The 16,534-nt window shown below is 46.7% G+C and overlaps 1 protein-coding gene across 10 annotated transcripts in view; it reads left to right on the top strand.

Annotated features, from left to right (window-relative positions):
- The window catches only part of Frmd4a (FERM domain containing 4A), a 588,018-nt gene that overhangs the window by 464,842 nt on the left and 106,642 nt on the right, over positions 1-16,534 (top strand). For all 10 annotated transcript variants that reach the window (XM_087590786.1, XM_087590788.1, XM_087590784.1 and 7 more), the window contains 1 exon segment: positions 6,392-6,476. In XM_087590786.1, the coding sequence (XP_087446912.1) occupies positions 6,392-6,476 (85 nt within the window).

Genomic DNA, 16,534 nt, shown 5'->3' with positions numbered 1-16,534 from the left:
CCTCGCTCCCCTCTGACCTGCACAGACACATGTGCATGTACACAGAGGTGTTGATTTTGCTATTCAAGTGTGATGAAGCCAACAGATCAAGTGTTGAAAAGTGGCCTGTGACAGCTACCGAGAGAAGGGGTGACGTCACTGGGTGCTGGGAGTGTCTGGAGGCAAAGGGGGAGGGGAAGGGGAAAGAAAGCAGTATTCTTTATTGAGGTTCCTATGGAAAGTCATTGATGAGTTGGGTAAACAGGCTTGGTGACCTAGGGACTTTGCCATGTCATCTGGAACACGTCTCTGGTCAGAAGAGTAGGGGAACGTGAGAGGAGAAGCAGCAGCATTTGAGAGTCAGCAGAGGTTGTAGAAGCGAGGCTTTGGGCCTGTTAGTCATAAGTGAGAATTAGAGCTGGTTATCATAACAGCTTACTAGCTCTATGAACTGGCTAACTCTGGAGACAGCAAGGCTCAGACACTCCCGAGTTGTAAAGATGCAGTTAATGCAGAACAGACTTGGGATTGCCTGTGTAGACCCTTGCAAAGGAAGGGTCGGTCTTTCCTTTCCCCTGGCTCACTCAGAAACTCAGAAGGTTCTTTGTAAACTGAAAGCCATCCCTTCCCTACATTGGGCAGTTTAGAGGAGCAACAGTGCCCCCTAGTGACACAGAGGAACACAGACCAGCCGTTCATAAAAGCAGGAAACCAAACTCGGTTTTCTCCAGAGCGGGAGGGAGGAAAGGACGATCTCAACTTAGCATGCAAACCATCAACTCTCCTCGCTTCCCCAGAAATCTCCCCAAACCTGTGTCTGCCCAGGGTGTGAATGGAGATGTCTCGGGTCTGTTTTCATCCAGACATTTCCCTTCAGTTTTCTGTGATAGAAAAGTTCAGGATGAATTAAACATCCAAGGTTATGAGCAAACACATGACAGGCCTTGAGCTTCTAGGAGTTTCCAGTCTGATGTCTTGGTGATAAAGGTTAATAGGAAACTGCTTTCCAATTTCTGTCAAAGGAAGATCCACCCCCTCCCCTCCCTCTCTCCCTCCCCCTCCTCCTCTCCCTCCCTTTTTCCTTCCCCTCCCTCTCCCTCTCTTCCTCTCCCCCTTCCCTTTCTCCTCCCTCCCCCTCTCCCAGAACATGCTTGTCATTTCTGCACCCTCCCTGGGGTCTTCTGTCAGTTGGTAGAGACCCGTGGAAGTGGAAACGGTGGCCTGAGACAGCAGTGCTGCCGCCTCATTTATTTCTCCATTAATACAACACTGAAGGGAGAAATGAGTTTTGGGTTCTCATAAAATATTCTTCAGGAGGAAGCAGGGGCTGAGGGTGGGGGGCACGAAGAACCTCTCTATGTTTTAGTTGAGGGCTAAGGCAAACGGGATAAAGACACCGGACTTGGAAAATTAGGCTATTTCAGACCCTGTGGATCTCCACTCAAAAATTACTATAGTGGTAACCCCTCCCTGTCGGGCCTGGGAGGTGATTTTCTTATCGTTAAGATACAAGCCAATCAGCAGCCTTGCTTTAACCACTGTCTGTGTGGACAGTAAGAGACGGGAAGTAACACGAAGCCTGGCTGTGTGGAGGGTGAGACCCCCCCAACACCTATAGTTTTATGACACTTTGGTTATCGTTTGTTCTTACTCTTTCTCTGTTGATGTGGCTTAAATCTGAATTACACACATACACACACACACACACACACACATACCCACATGTACTTGCACATACACAGAGACACATACAGATATATACTGCACACATACACAGACACATGCACACATACACATATACTTACACACAGAGACACAAACACACTCTCACACACACAGACACATACATAGATACACACTCTCTCACACACACATACATAGATATACACACAAACACACATATACACATGCATACACAGAGAGACACACACAGACATACACTAACACACACATGCACACACAGACACATATACAGACACACACACACTCACATGCTTGCACACACCCTGACTAGTTTATTTGAACATTTGGACCCCAATTGGTGCTGCCATTCGGGGACATTGTGGAACCCTTGTGACATGGGGCTGGAGGTAAACCTTGGAGGATATATTTGCCCCAGTTCCAGCCTGAGCTCTGTGCTTCCTAATCTAGCTACCAAATCATGAACAAACCATTCTGAAAGCCTGCTCAGCTGCTATGCCTTCTCCACCATGCTGGACCAAACATCGACCCCAAACAAGTCCTTCCCCATTCTGTTGCTTCTGTGAGGTGTTCCCTCACAGTGACAAGAAAAAAACCAATACTCTGACCGAGTGACAGGAAAGGAAGTCTGACCAAGATGGGACAGAGTGGAGGACAGCTAAGCATCAAAGTTAGCAGTTAGTTATGTCAGGCTCTGTACTTGATCTTGAGGCACAAAGATAACCATGGTATGCCCCAGCCCTCCAGGAGGCCACAGTTGTCAGAAATGACAGGGCTGAGAGAAGAGTGCTGAGCCCTGTCTGCAATGGCCCAGGAGCTCAGTAGAGAGGCTTTGTTTGCATGAACAGTGGAGCTGAAGTCGGGGGTAGCAGGAGCTATAGAAATGGCCTATGTAGGGCACTTTCAAGCTGAGGGATGGAGGGAGAGGGGTCATTTGGGGGAGTGGAGGTGACCCTCTGTAGACCAGCTTGAACAGAAGCACATCTGAAAAGGCCATGTGTACCATTTGTCAAGTGATTTCTGAGCCAGCATAAACTTGCAGGAGTGGAGTCTCATATCCACACAGTTGGCCATAACCCCACTGTGTCCGTGTCTCACTATTAAAACAGAAAATGGCATCAGAACAATAGCAGACACCTCCAAGGGCTGACAGTGACCTTTCCACTATGTGATAATTTCAAGTCTACGTTTGTAGAGTCTGAAATAGCTTGATTTTCAAAGTACTTCCTTGTCCGGGTCACTTTTATTCCTCACGGTTCCCCTCACAGTCTCTTCTTTCCGCTCACTTCGTTATTCCGGCTTCCCTTTAGCAAAGATAGGGCAGCTAGAGACCAACCAGTCCCCTCTCAAGGGTTTTGCAAATGAGGACCATTCTCTAATCCTTGGGAATTTTGTCAACCCTGACTTTGCAAGAAGCTGCTGTCGTCCATTGATGGAGATGACCTGCCCGGCTCTTGAGAGACACCAGGTTCACGGACAGCTGTCCACAAACCCGCACCACATTCACCACAGCAGCCTCTTCACACATTTGTAAAATGGCGGTGGGTATCAGTCTACAGATGAGAGGTTCATGGGACTGGCCTGGGTGCGGTTTCTCTATTGCAAGGAGGGATTTTTGCTGTTCTGGTTGTTTTGTTTTGTTTTTGGAGATAAGGTTCTGTGTAGCCCAGGCTGCCCTCAAACTCTTGCTATGTAGCTAAGGAGGACTTTGAGCTTCATTTCTCCTGCCGGGACCTCCCACAGCTGGGGTTACAGGTGTGTAGTACTAAATTCAGTTTTGGCTGCAGTTTTGGTGTGGAGGCTGAGGGAGCTGTTTTAGTTTAAATCCATTCCTGGTGTGTAAAAATAAAAAGACTTCTTCCATGGAGATCTATTGAGTCCCACTCTCTTCTACAGTTAGGAAAAGAGAAGCCCGCTACAGCTACGTGTCGTGCCCTAAGTCACACAGATTCGATTCCTGAGGTTAGACCTCTGGTGTTTGACTTCCTCCCCAGAATTCTCGCCATCAGAGTGTTCGTTGAAAGAGCCAGAGTCGGAGCCAATCTGGGGTCAGTAGGAAAATTCCCACCACAAACCTCCTAGCCCAAGGACCTCCTCCCTTCCAGGAAGGAAAAAGCTGGTTTAGTTCCTGGAAGAGCTGCAAGCCAAACTCACACAAAGCTACCTGACTCCCAGCTGAAAGTCTTGAACGCTACACTGAGTCGACCTGAAAGTTGTCTCACTCCACCAAATGCACATGGTACCCTGCCTAGTTACCACCGTGCAAATTCTGCCTCAATTGTTTGAATTCTGCCCCAATTGTTTGAATTCTGCCCCAATTGTTTGAATTCTGCCCCAATTGTTTGAATTCTGCCTCAATTGTTTGAATTCTGCCTCAATTGTTTGCAAGGTATATAACTCCCTGTTAGAGTCTGCTCAGGGTCATCTCCCCTTGAAGTGGGGTGGCCCCAACATGTCAGAATGATTAAACTCCTCTTGCTTTTGCATCCATCACCGCCTCCATGAGTCTCACTCAAGAGGTCCCGGAAAAGGTTCAACTGGGACCTTACATTATCATGGTTCTGAATGGCCAGGGTGCTCTCTTCTTATTTTGCCCATTTTTCCTCTCCACAACCCCCTTACCTGTCTATTTCCTAAAATCCAAGTAACCAGTGTTCTTCAAGTCTAGTCTGGGTTTTACTCAAACACCCTGCATGGATCCTTAGACCAAACGGGTGCATTATCTGATTAAAGGATTTAATCAACTCCCAATCGATGTGTGTAAAGGCATGTGTAAAGCAAACTTAAATGATCTCAGCACGTTTCATCTTGAGAGAAATCCATGCACTCCATCTGATAAGAATTCAGTTCTCAATTGGCTTAACATGCACGACTGTCACAGCCTTAAGAACACTCATCCCAGCCTCGGGCTGTGCCTTGGGATTCAGTCCTACTGCACCACTCTCAGGGAAGCACGTTAGCGGTCACTGCAAGAGCCGTGGAACCACTGCCTGCTGCTCCACTGTGCAGAACAAGGCCTCCTTTAAAAAGCCTAGCTTGACAACGATTAGAACTTTTTTAAAAGTAAGATGGAAAAACAAATAAATAGCAGAACAGAACTTTGGGAACCGGGTAAGGAAGGAGAAGTTGAAGGCTAGCTCAGGGTCTGAGATCGTGATGGTTATCCCGGGTCTATGACACCCCCATTCAAGTTGCCTGTAGAGACTTAGCATGAAAGCTTTTGAGAGGAGTGTGGGACAGATAGACCTGAAAGGCTGCTGGCCTCTTAGCTGGAGCAGCTCAGTCTGCCTCAGTCTACCCCTGTGTTCAGATGACTCTAAGTGATGGCTTTGTTGTCTTAAAATCTATGTGCAGGAAGTCTGTGTGCTATCACTGAAAATCCAAAAACCAAGCCAAAAACAAAACAAAACAAAAAACAAAAACAAAAACAAAAAAAACATGAAAACTCAGAAAGTATAGTGCTTGTCTATTAATACTTGTTAGGTCGATACACACGTGCACATGCATGCACATGTGCACACACAAACACATACACACACACACACACACACACACACACACACACTTTCCTCTGTGGTGTGTATTTTAAAGGTTTTGGGGTTGGGTTTTAAATCAATGCCAAGAGCTGGTGAAAACAGTTCTTCAGTAAAGTGCTTGTCTATCCACACAAGCAAGAGGATCTCAGTTTGACCCCCAGAACCCACCTGAGATCAGGAATGGTTGTACTTGCTTACAAGCCCACTTCTGTGGGCAGAGGAACAGAGCTGGATCCTCAGGGATCACTGTCTAGCCACCATAGCGTATTTGGTGAGGCCCGGGCCAGTGAGAGATTGTGTTCTGTTTGTTTGTTTGTAAATGTGGACAGTTCCTTAAAAGAAAAAAAAAAACACTCAAGCTTGTCCTTTGACCTCCGTAAGCATGTGTACACATGTTTACATGCACATTGCATACATATGTAGGCATACACATAGACATGCATACATACACATACACACATGCACACACACACATGCACATACACACACCTCTTATTATGGAATAGCTTACTAGTTAGAACTGCTTTGTCCTTAGAGGAAGACTGCTATTACATACAGAAGTTCCCGTATGTGTTATAAGGCTATTTTTAGACTAATTAATGTGTATGTGTGTGCACCCCCATGAGTTTATGTGTACCTCATATATGCAGATGCCCACAGAGGCCAGAGGGCATTGGACCCTCTGGAACTGCAGTTAGAGGCAGTTGTGAGGTACCTGTTGGGGGTGCTGGGAACTGAACTTGGGACCTCTAGGAAGAACCTCTAGCAGGTAAACACTCTTAACTGGTGAGCTGTCTCTCCAATCCCAATATTAAATTTTTAATATAATATAATATAATATAATCTTGTGTAGAAAATCAAGAATCTTAGAACCTTAGAGTTATACGGGTTGATATCTCACTAGGCTTTTGGTTTGCATTTCGCTGGTGCTTAGAGACACCTAGAATGTATTCTCATATGCTTATTGGCCTTGAATGTATGTTTAGGAAAACGCCTGTGTGGACGTGTAAGACATGGTGTGCCCTCAAAGAAGGCAACGGCAACAAGACTGGAGGCCCCTTTGCTTTCTCTTCATTCAACAGTGGAAACCGCAGTCCTCTAAAACCCCCAAGCTCAGCTGTAGTGGTTTCCACCCCCCCCCCCGTGCCTTACACGTGTTTTTTTTTCTCTTGCAGATTCTATATAGAAAGCATCTCTTACCTGAAGGACAACGCTACCATTGAGCTCTTCTTCCTGAACGCCAAGTCCTGCATCTACAAGGTAGGATTGTGCTCCTCCCATTCACTTTCTGAAGGAAACAGAAAATACCGAAACGTTTCCCACAAGTCAGTCTTATTGATTAGGAAGAGTCATGTATAAATTAATTGCTATAAATAAGTGATAAACTACAGGTAAGGCAAGCCGCCGGCAGAACAGCGTGACTTCCTCCAAGCCTGTAATCAAGTAGTCCCATCATATCCACACCGTAGATCAGACAGAAAGGAATGTGCACATGCTCCCTTGCTTGCCTGTGCTCAGCTCAGCTTTGTATGTTCTAATATTACACTTCAGGACCCCTGTCTAGGGGATGATACTGCCAACAGTGGGCTGAGCCTTCCCATGTCAATTAACTTAGTTAAGGCCATCATCCACAGGCCACAGACCTAACCTAAACAATCCCGCATTGAGACTCTCTTCTCAGGTGATAATGGTTCTGTCAAGTTGACAGTTAAATCTATCCGTCATACACTTATCCTGTGAGGCTCACACGAAGCACAGGCTTGGAGCTTTACGTGAATGGCCTGAATCCTCACAGCTCTCCCATGAGGAAGATGAGGTATGGGGAGACCTCCACAGCTAACGGACAGGGTTCAGGGGAGCCCAACTGCAATCACCAGACCACACTGTTTGCAGAGTGTGCCCAGTTCAAATATGAGCCTGTCACTGGTCAAGTGGCCACTGGATACTTTTGGAAAAGTCCAAGGAGAACTGATGGCCTGCAACTTTCATATTTAGTAAATTCTGTTTCGCAGCACCATAGTAGCTCACCAAACTTGGAAGCGGGAGAGCTGAAATGGGGTAGCTGCTAGCTGCTGCTTCCCTTGGGGAAGTTCTTTGCCTGGATTGCATGGGATAATCCCACCATTCAGAATGGTGGAGGGCCTGGTGGAAATCAAGTTCACCTCTGCAGAAAGGCCTCACTTGGTGGGAACTGATGAACTAGGACATAGAGTGGCCTCAAACCCAGAGGACTCAGGTGACAGTCTTCTAAGTTTTGCTGACTGGCGGGAAAAAGACAGTAACTGCAGTTGCAGGTTTCGAACTCCTTCCTTCCTCTAATCCCTAATTTTCTCATTGTAAAGTGGAAAGAATAATACTATATCCAGATACCTTTCAAACTATAGAAGCATCTGGTGAGATTTTGGTTTGGTTTGGTTCGGTTGTTTTTAATGAACGGCCAAGCTCGGTTTTTTAAAAGTTGAGAAATAAAGAACAGAAGTGAGCACTGTCCACCAGGTGGCAGACATGAGCTAAAATAAATGACTAGAAATCACTGAGCTTCTGAAAGGGCGCTCAGACCACTTCCTTCTTGGTGCTCACCTACGTATCAAGGGGAAGGAAGCTGTTTCCTGGAGTAGCTCAGTTCCTCTTGGTCACACATGCTGAGCTTGTAGAAACCAAGAAGATTACTTTCTCAGAAGCAAATAGTATAGATTTCCCAAGAGCAGGCACAAGCGGCCAGGCCTCCAGAACTGGCCTCCTTCAACGTCCAGGTGCCCCCAGCATCAGCCTGCTTCCTAAATAAAAAGTAGGGAATGTTCCAGAGCCCTGGCTCTCCTCTTAAAATCTATTCTGGAACATGGTCACAAACATGACCAACAAATGACCGAGGACAGGTCCTCTAAAGTTTGTATAGATGGAATAACGTCTCAGGGCCACCTGTTTGCCTCAGTCATCCAAATATTTTCATTTGCAAGCACGCAGATTTTACTAACAGAGCTGTGTGTTCATTTTGAGCCTTCTGAGACTTTGCCAAGGAGGAAGCCAATGTTGGTGAGAACTAGGAGTGACCAGACAGCAGTGCCCTATCAGCCACATTCAACAGCCTGTAACAGAAAAACAGAAGTCCACGAGGTTGTAGATATTCAGGTTTTGCTGTGGCCGACACGGACTAAACATGAATGTTTGCCCCAAAATACCCTCAAGGTTCATTTTCCTTTTTGACCAAACAGTGATATTGCAAGCCCGGCCCAAATCTAGGGAAACTCTCCTAAGACAAGTAGCACTGTGCCATACACTTGATCAAATCGCTTGGATTCGGACACATTTTTCCTGGCTATAATTTTCTGTGCCACCCACATGTTCCCAGGTGTACCCTGAGACATTAGCCCAGAAGCCAGGGTGACGTGCCCCCAAATATTGATTTAGCCCAGAGTTCAGTATCAGGCCACTTGTTATTTCCTGGGAGACTCCCTCACAGTGTCTTTCTTCCTACCTGTTTGCTTGCCTTTTGCAGACCCCAGGTTGAGCATAGTGCCTTACCTACGCTGGCAAGCGCTCTACCACTCAGCGACATCTTGGGCTCTCCTGCCGTTTTCTTTTTTTAAACACAGTATCTCACTAAGTCACCCAGGCTAGCCTTCAACTCGCCGTACAGTCCAGGCTAGCCTTCAACTCGCCGTACAGTCCAGGCTATCCTTGAACTTACGTTTTTCTGCCTCGACCCCCTGAACAGCTGGAATTACAGACCTGCCCAATTCCTACAGTGTTTTAGAACTAAGCTGTTGAAGTAAAATAAGATATTTACCCTGCTTCTTTGCATTTCCATTTATATTTAAAAATATTAAGTTCTAGTTTCCATACTGAGCAGGGTAGTTGAGAGAAGGCTCAGCAATTAAGAACACTTTCTGTTCTTACAGAGGACCCAGGTTTGGTTCCCATCACTCACAGCTGTCCGTAAGTCCAGTCTCGAGAGACCTCACATACCTGGGTCACCGGGGACTCACATGGTATACATAGATGCGTGCAGACAAAACACACATACAACATAAAACCAAATTAAGAAACATCTTCTTTTAAATGTATTTAAAGAAGTCGGGAACTGGATTTAATCAGAGCTAGGAGTGACTAGGGAGAGGCCCTGGGTTTAATCCCCAAATCAAAGTGTGTGTGTGGGGTGTGTGTGTGTGTGTGTGTGTGTGTGTGTGTGTGTTGTTGTTGTTGTTGTTGTTGTTGTTGTTATTAAAGTAATAGGAAACAGTTTAAAGACAAACAGGGAGTCCAGTGAGATGGCTCCCCAGGTCACAGTGCTTGTCTCCAAACATGGAAACCGAGTGACCCCAGGACACACAGAGGAGAAGCAGAGAACCACCTCCCACAGGGTGTCCTCGGACCGCCATACCTGTCCACACATACACAAGCACATACACTGCCATAAACCATTAAGGGCAAATGGTTCTCGTTCTCGAAGCCAAATGTGACACCTCTTCCACACCCAAGTTCTGCTACTTCTACCCTTTGCCTCTCTGTTTCTAAAGATGTCCCCCAATCTGTCCCTTCTCCATTTATTGAATTCCTCATAAAACAGATTGGGATTAGGGCGTCCCCGAAGCCACCCACACTCTCCCTCTCCCCGTTTTCTCAGCGTAGGAGTTTGCTTCTGGGTCATAGCCACAGCAATCATCAGCACAGCACTGTGACTAATCCAAGCATCCTCCCGCGGCTGGGATTCTTTTTTTTTTTTTTTGCAAAGTGTTGTTTTACCTAAAGGGATTCCTTGTCTTGTTTTCGCTTATTGGGCTTCTCTGTTTCCTTGGCTTTTGCTCCCAGTTCCTACGGATTCCCAGATACAATCTCATATTCAGTCCCAACGTTACGGCAACCCGTCAGCAATCTCTGCTTTGAGTTCTGTGACTGCTGTTGCTATTTATTGATTTCCTGAACCTTCCTCCTGGAACCATCTGCCCTCCTGTTCCAACATGAACTTGGCGGGCTTCGAAGCTCTCTTCGTGGGAGGCCACCTTCCTGTCTGGGTCTTCCCCCACCCCCGCTCTGTATTGGGTCATCTGCCTTCTGGGTTTTGTTCGCTTGTTTGTTTTACACTGATGTTTTCCTGGACAGCATCCCCGAGTAAATCTAGAGAAAGGATATCCTTATGCGTCTGAAAATGTCTTTATCCACCCTTCATGGCGTCTTAGAACAGTGCTTCTCAACCTGTGGTTCAGGAGCTCTTGGGGGTGGAAGGACCCTTTCACTGGGGTTGCTTAAGACCGTGGGAAAACACAGATTTCTGATGGTTTTAGCATCTGAGATGCCACCCCTCTATCATCTGTGCGCAGGTCCACCCACCTGCAGAGACTATCACATGAGTAGCTGGCACTATGACATTGCACCAGCCCCATCACATACACCCTGAACAAATCTGGGTGCATGTGACAGGACTAGCACCATACCATACTTACGTGGATCAGTCACACATGTGTAGAGACTGGTTACTGTAAAGAACAGTTACTGTGGAAAGAAGCAGGATTGGATGTAAAACCACACTTTATGAATTATAACTTCTGGGTAAATGCAAAGTCATCAACTACTGCAAGGGTGCATGTGCGTGCATGCGTGTGTGCGTGTGCACCATGCAAACTTTATCTGGATGCAGATCCATCCTTTACAGCCGGCTGTGGTTGATGTGAACACTGCCCCCTTGTTATAGTAACAGAAGCAAAATACCAGTTCTGAAGTAGCAACGGAAATAATGTTATGGCTGGGGGTCACCACGGCATGAGGAACTGTGTGAGAGTCCCAGCATTAGGAAGGTTGAGAACCATTGGCCGAGAAGTTTGATTAGATGTAGGAATACCAAAGAGCAGCCTTCTCAGAATATCAGGTGCTGTCCACCCACCTGCCCATGGTGTGTCCACCCCACCCAGGCCGGCTCCCAACAGCTGATCTTTGCGGCTTTCCTCTGCTTTCCTCTTGATCTAAAATTTGGGGACTGCTGGTCTTTGTATCTCTTGGATGTGGTGGGTGGATACTTTTTTTCTGGAGACTCATATCCTTTCTGGATTATTTCCCTGTTATCTCCTCCTCTCTTATCCTCCTCCTCTCTTCTTGGAAGTTCTGGAAAGCAGAAGCTAGGGCAGCCTGTGTCCAGGTTTCCATTTCTGGCTTTTATTGTCTTCTGGGAGGTTTCTGTCAGCAGTGCCTTTCTTCTCTTCTTTTGGTTTTTAACATATATATAATAGTTAAATATATATGTAGTTTGTACATGTACATATGTATATGTAGCATATATATTTAACCATCATATAGATGTGTAATTTGTATGTATATGTATATGTAGTGTGTATGTATGTATGTATGTATGTATGTATGTTTCAGAGGATGCCTTTGTATTTCTGATCTATCTCTTCCCCCCTTTCCCTCTCTCTCTCTTCCTCTCTCTCTCTTGCACGCGCAAGTGTGCGCTCTTAAATATCCTATTTTAGGGTCTGGAAACAGCTCAGCAGTTAAAGTGTTTTCTGGAGAGGAACCCACTTTGTCTCCCCTCCCCCATGACTGCCTGTAACCCCAGCTCCAGGGCATTCAGTGCCCTCTACTGACCTCCGTGGGCGCTTGCACATGCCTGGAATGCACACATACACACAAATAAAAATACATATTTGATATTGGACTCCTGGGGTCAGCCTGTAGCCTCTATGGTCTTAAAAAAATACTTTATTGCCTTAGGAATATAATACTATCTCTTATCATTCTAATTACATTATTGTGCATGTTCAACTTCCTGTTTCTTCCATTTGTCATATTTGCCTTTTCTGTAGAATAGAATCCCCACCCCCACCCCCACCCCCACCCCCACCCCCACCCACCAGCCCCCAACTCCCACCCATGCTCTCTCCTGCATGTATGTATTCGTGTATATGTGCATGTGCGTGTGTGTGTGTGTGTGTGTGTGTGTGTGTGTGTGTGTGTAAGAGAGAGAGGGAGAGAGAGAGAGAGAGAGAGAGAGGGAGAGAGAGAGAGAGAGAGAGAGAGGGAGGGAGAGAGAGAGAGAGAGAGAGAGGGAGAGAGGGAGAGAGAGAGAGAGAGAGAGAGGGAGAGAGAGAGAGAGAGAGGGAGAGAGGGGGGGGGGGTCAACCTCCATTGCCAGCTGTTTCTACCTTAGGTGGCTTTATCTGTTGCAAGGAATCCCAGTCTGTCCTTCATAGTACAAGTGAGCCAGGAAAAGCTAGTGGGAAGCTCTGAAAACATGGGTCAAAATAATGCCTCATCGGCCCAGGGGGAAGCTCTAATGTAAGCAGCTCTTTCCACAGGGACCTAAATATCAACCTTTGGTGGCCTCCTCCTCCGTTTGGAGTGTGAGCTTCCTTCCACGGAGGCTTCACTCATCTACAGAGACTCCGCCTCTCACCTCTCAATCCGCAGGCAGGCAGGGAGGGTGATTGCCTTTCATTTTGTTGGTCATTTTTCCTCAACCCACAAACATAGTTTTCCTTCCTTCCTTTCCCAGGAGTGGAAAAGCACACTTCTGCTTATTGGCCTCTCACTTTCTCTTCCTTTACACACTCATAACTTCTAGAAGAAAATCAGGGAGGAAATATAATTTAACCCAACTTGCAAAAAACTAAACCCTGTGAGAGCAGGGCTATCACCGTACACTTTTGGTGAGAAAGGAAGGGGGACTTGCATGCTGTGCTGTCCAACATTCATGATGCTTTTTAACCGCCTATGGTGACAGGTGGACAGTGTGGGGAAATCACATTCAGGGGATGAACAAGCCTCCTTTAGAAATATGTGTGCAGTTCCATGGAAAATTCCAACGAGAAACTGTGTGTTCTCTGAGCCAGAGGAGTTCTCCTGCCAAACCCTCCCTCTTTGGCCTCCTTCCTCTTCAAATGTGACTTCTCATGACAACTGGAGATGTCCATTAGTCACCCCATCGGAGGCAACCCACCTGTCACACAAGACAGGAGCGATTTGGGGACAATGGACTCTTCAGTTCTTCCACACTCAGACCGAGGTGAGTCCTCCATCCCCTGAGTTCTGCAGTGAGAACTGAAATCAAACTTCAGGAGAGGCCAGGGCGGGGGGATCACTCTAGACTACATAATAAGATTCTGCCTGAAAAGAGTTCAGGCAACTGGGCGAGAGTGCTGACCAAACCAAGGGGAGAAAAGCCAAGGGTCCATTGCAAGCACCACATAAACCAATGCGAGGGCTACACCTGTGATGTCTGCCATCAGGAGGTGGAGGCGGGACGTCGGCAGCTCAGGGCCATCCTCCACTACTTAGCAAATTTGAGGACAGACAGAGAGAGAGGGAGAGGGAGAGGGAGAGGGAGAGGGAGAGACAGAGAGGGAGACAGAGACAGAGAGACAGACAGAGACAGACAGAGACACAGACACAGATAGACAGAGACAAACAGAGACAGACAGAAATAGAGACACGGAGACACAGAAAGAAGCTTAAAAACTGGTCAACAGTGAAATGGCTCAGCAGTTAAGAGCCCTTGCTGCTCTTACAGAGGACCCAGTTTTGGTCCCAAGCCCCACCTTGGTGATTGACAACTTCCTGGAACTTCACTTCCAGGTGATCCAATGTTCATCTCTGACCTCCATGGGCTCCTGAACACAGGCAGTGCCTGTTCAGGTAAACACACAAACGTATAAAACAAGTTGCTTTAAAAAAAAAAACATGGGGGTTGGGGATTTAGCTCAGTGGTAGAGCGCTTGAAGGCCCTAGGTTCGGTCCCCAGCTCCGAAAAAAAGAAAAAAGAAAAAAAAAAAATAGCCATCGCATTCACCTCCTTACAAAAGCTAGGCTATACATTGATGTCTTTTTTAAGTTTTACTTTAGATGGAATTATTCGTTGCTAAATGTATCTAATATGTTTAACGTCCCTTTATCTTTTAGAAAGAACGATTCCAGAAAATTATGGACCCTAAGAGTACAAAGGAAATTCAAAAGCTCTTGCTTTAACTTCTAGCTTTAATCAGCTTCGCACACAAAACCTGGGAGAGATAAGAAAATCAGCTCCTACATCCAAAAAAAAAAAAAACCCCTTCAATTGCACTGGTCAGAGGAGTCGTTTGATATTTATTTGCTGTGGGTGGGGTGACCTAAGTTTTGCTGCTCAGAATGGCTGCTGTGTGGTTGTAAATCTCATAATTAAACCTTGTAACTTTCCTCCCTTCGTATCCACTGCCGTTAAATTGTACTTAGTCTCAGTACCGATCTCAGCTGAGCCACAAGCTAAGGTCTCCATGTGCAGATGGAGTGAAGTACACTCTCGGGCAAGAGACAGGTGGCATGCCCATTTTTCTGACTGGATTTTTACCACCGCCTCCCGTCACCTGTCATGTAGCCGATAAACAGAAATTGCTTTTTATTTCGTGACTTAATCGCACCAACTTTGGTGCTGTATCAAACTCTGGCGCTGCCGTTGCAGCAAGAGCAGACGGTGACAGAACAGACAGGACAGGGTGAGGTGCTCCGTTTCTATAAGCTCAGAATTTTCAGGAGGAGGCCGGATGATCAGGAGCTGGAGGTCGTCCTCAGCTAAATAGCAAGTTGAGGCTAGCCTGGACTGCCCGAGATCTTGTTTCAAAAGCTGAAGAAGAACAGGAACGGTGAGAGAGGGAAGAGGAAACTGGAGAAAGAAAAGTCCCTGTTCTGTATGGGTCTCGTGCAGCCCTTTGTCTGAGATGTCTGCCTCGGTCCCAGAACTTCACATGCTCATCCCTTGTGTAATTACTCTTGGGTTTCGTTGGCCTCGGAAGTCTAAGTGCCATCGTTCTTGTTGATACTGAAGTAAATGGTCTATATTGAGAGCTTCAAAGAGCTTCCTTATTGCACCTGTGAGGTCACCCCATCTGTAGGTGGGAAGCCCAGAATCTAGTTCCACAAGATGAGGACCCAACATAAATAGTAGCCTCGGAATATCAGCCTCATGAATCCCCGCCTGACCTCCCGGTCTGGCTAAGGAAGATGTTGTGTGTGTGCCTACATTACCAGGAGCATAAAAACAGGGACAAGGGAGGACTTTCCTTTTCAACCTTTCAGAAAGGAGCCTGCCTGGACTGATCATCTTGGCAGTACACAGCAGACTGTAAGAACAGTTCTTAGGACCTCAACCTAGGCTATCTACAGCGGTTAGCAGAACCCTCCCCCGGGGGGGGGGGATGCCATGGGAATGGAAAGATACCTCCATGGATCATGAGGCAAACATGAGATGACTTGAATGCTAAAGGCTTGGCACCGGGCTGACAAAGAGGAACTCTGCAAGTTTGCAGAGGTCCCGTCCATGCCCAGACGCAACTCCGTATAGTCCTTATGAGTTGCGCAACAGGGCACGCTAGCCAAGCAACCACAAAAGGTAGTCAGGGAGATCACCTACATATGACCTCATACCCCAGTCTGATGAGGTACACCGCATCGGTCTGGGTTCTCCACAGAGAATCATAGGAGGATATTTACCGTGTGGAGCTGACCCAGTGTGAGCGGAGGCTGAGAAGTCTGCAAGGTAGAGTGCAGAAAAGTGGCAGTTGTGACTCAGCCTGGAGTACCGAGGACCAGGGAGGCCAGTACTGTAAATGTCATCCCCAGGGCAGGAGAAAGTTAGAATGGGTGTCTTAATTCACAAAGTGAGTAATGGTGGTGGGACACACCTGTAATCTCAGGATGGGAGAGGCCGAGGCAGAGTTCAAAGCCGGCTGAGTGACATAGCAAATTCTAGGCTCAGCCCCCATCCCCAAGAGTGTGGGATGAAAGAAGGGAAATTTGCTTCTCCTCCGCCTTTTTATTCTTTCAGCCTTAAGGCATTGGGTGGTAGACGGTAAGTCCAGTTATTCGAATATTAGTCTCCTCTAAAAACGCCCTTTAAGAAACAGCCATAGGTAATATTTAATCCGGACACTGAGATAAACCAAAGTAACAGAGTAAAACCTTCCAACTCCAACAGCTGTAAATTACAACCATTATCTGCATGGCGACTGTAAACACCTATGTCTTTAAGAAATTCTGCTAAGTACTACCATCAATACTGAAATATGCCAAAGAACCGAAGCAAGCTTTGTGGCTCCGACTGTAGATACACAGGCATTTCCAGTGTGTTCGCAGTCTCCGAATCACCTCTACGTACGTCCCAACAGGCTCAGCGAAACAATCAGAAAACATTCTTCACATTTGGTGGTGAAGCAATCGAAAGAGAAGGAAAACAGTAGCGCCGGGTGTTTCTAGGTTGTTGGGGAGTGAGGGGTAAGACTAGAACTCAGTTTCAGGTGAGGGTGGCCATGAGCTTTAGGTGGTGCCTGAGTGAGGATTTCTTAGGCAAGCCCTTGGGG

The sequence above is a fragment of the Rattus norvegicus genome, chromosome 17 (assembly GCF_021556685.1).
Source record: "Rattus norvegicus strain SHRSP/BbbUtx chromosome 17, alternate assembly SHRSP_T2T, whole genome shotgun sequence".
Lineage (NCBI taxonomy): Eukaryota > Metazoa > Chordata > Mammalia > Rodentia > Muridae > Rattus > Rattus norvegicus.
This window is presented reverse-complemented; position numbering and strand designations above follow the sequence as displayed.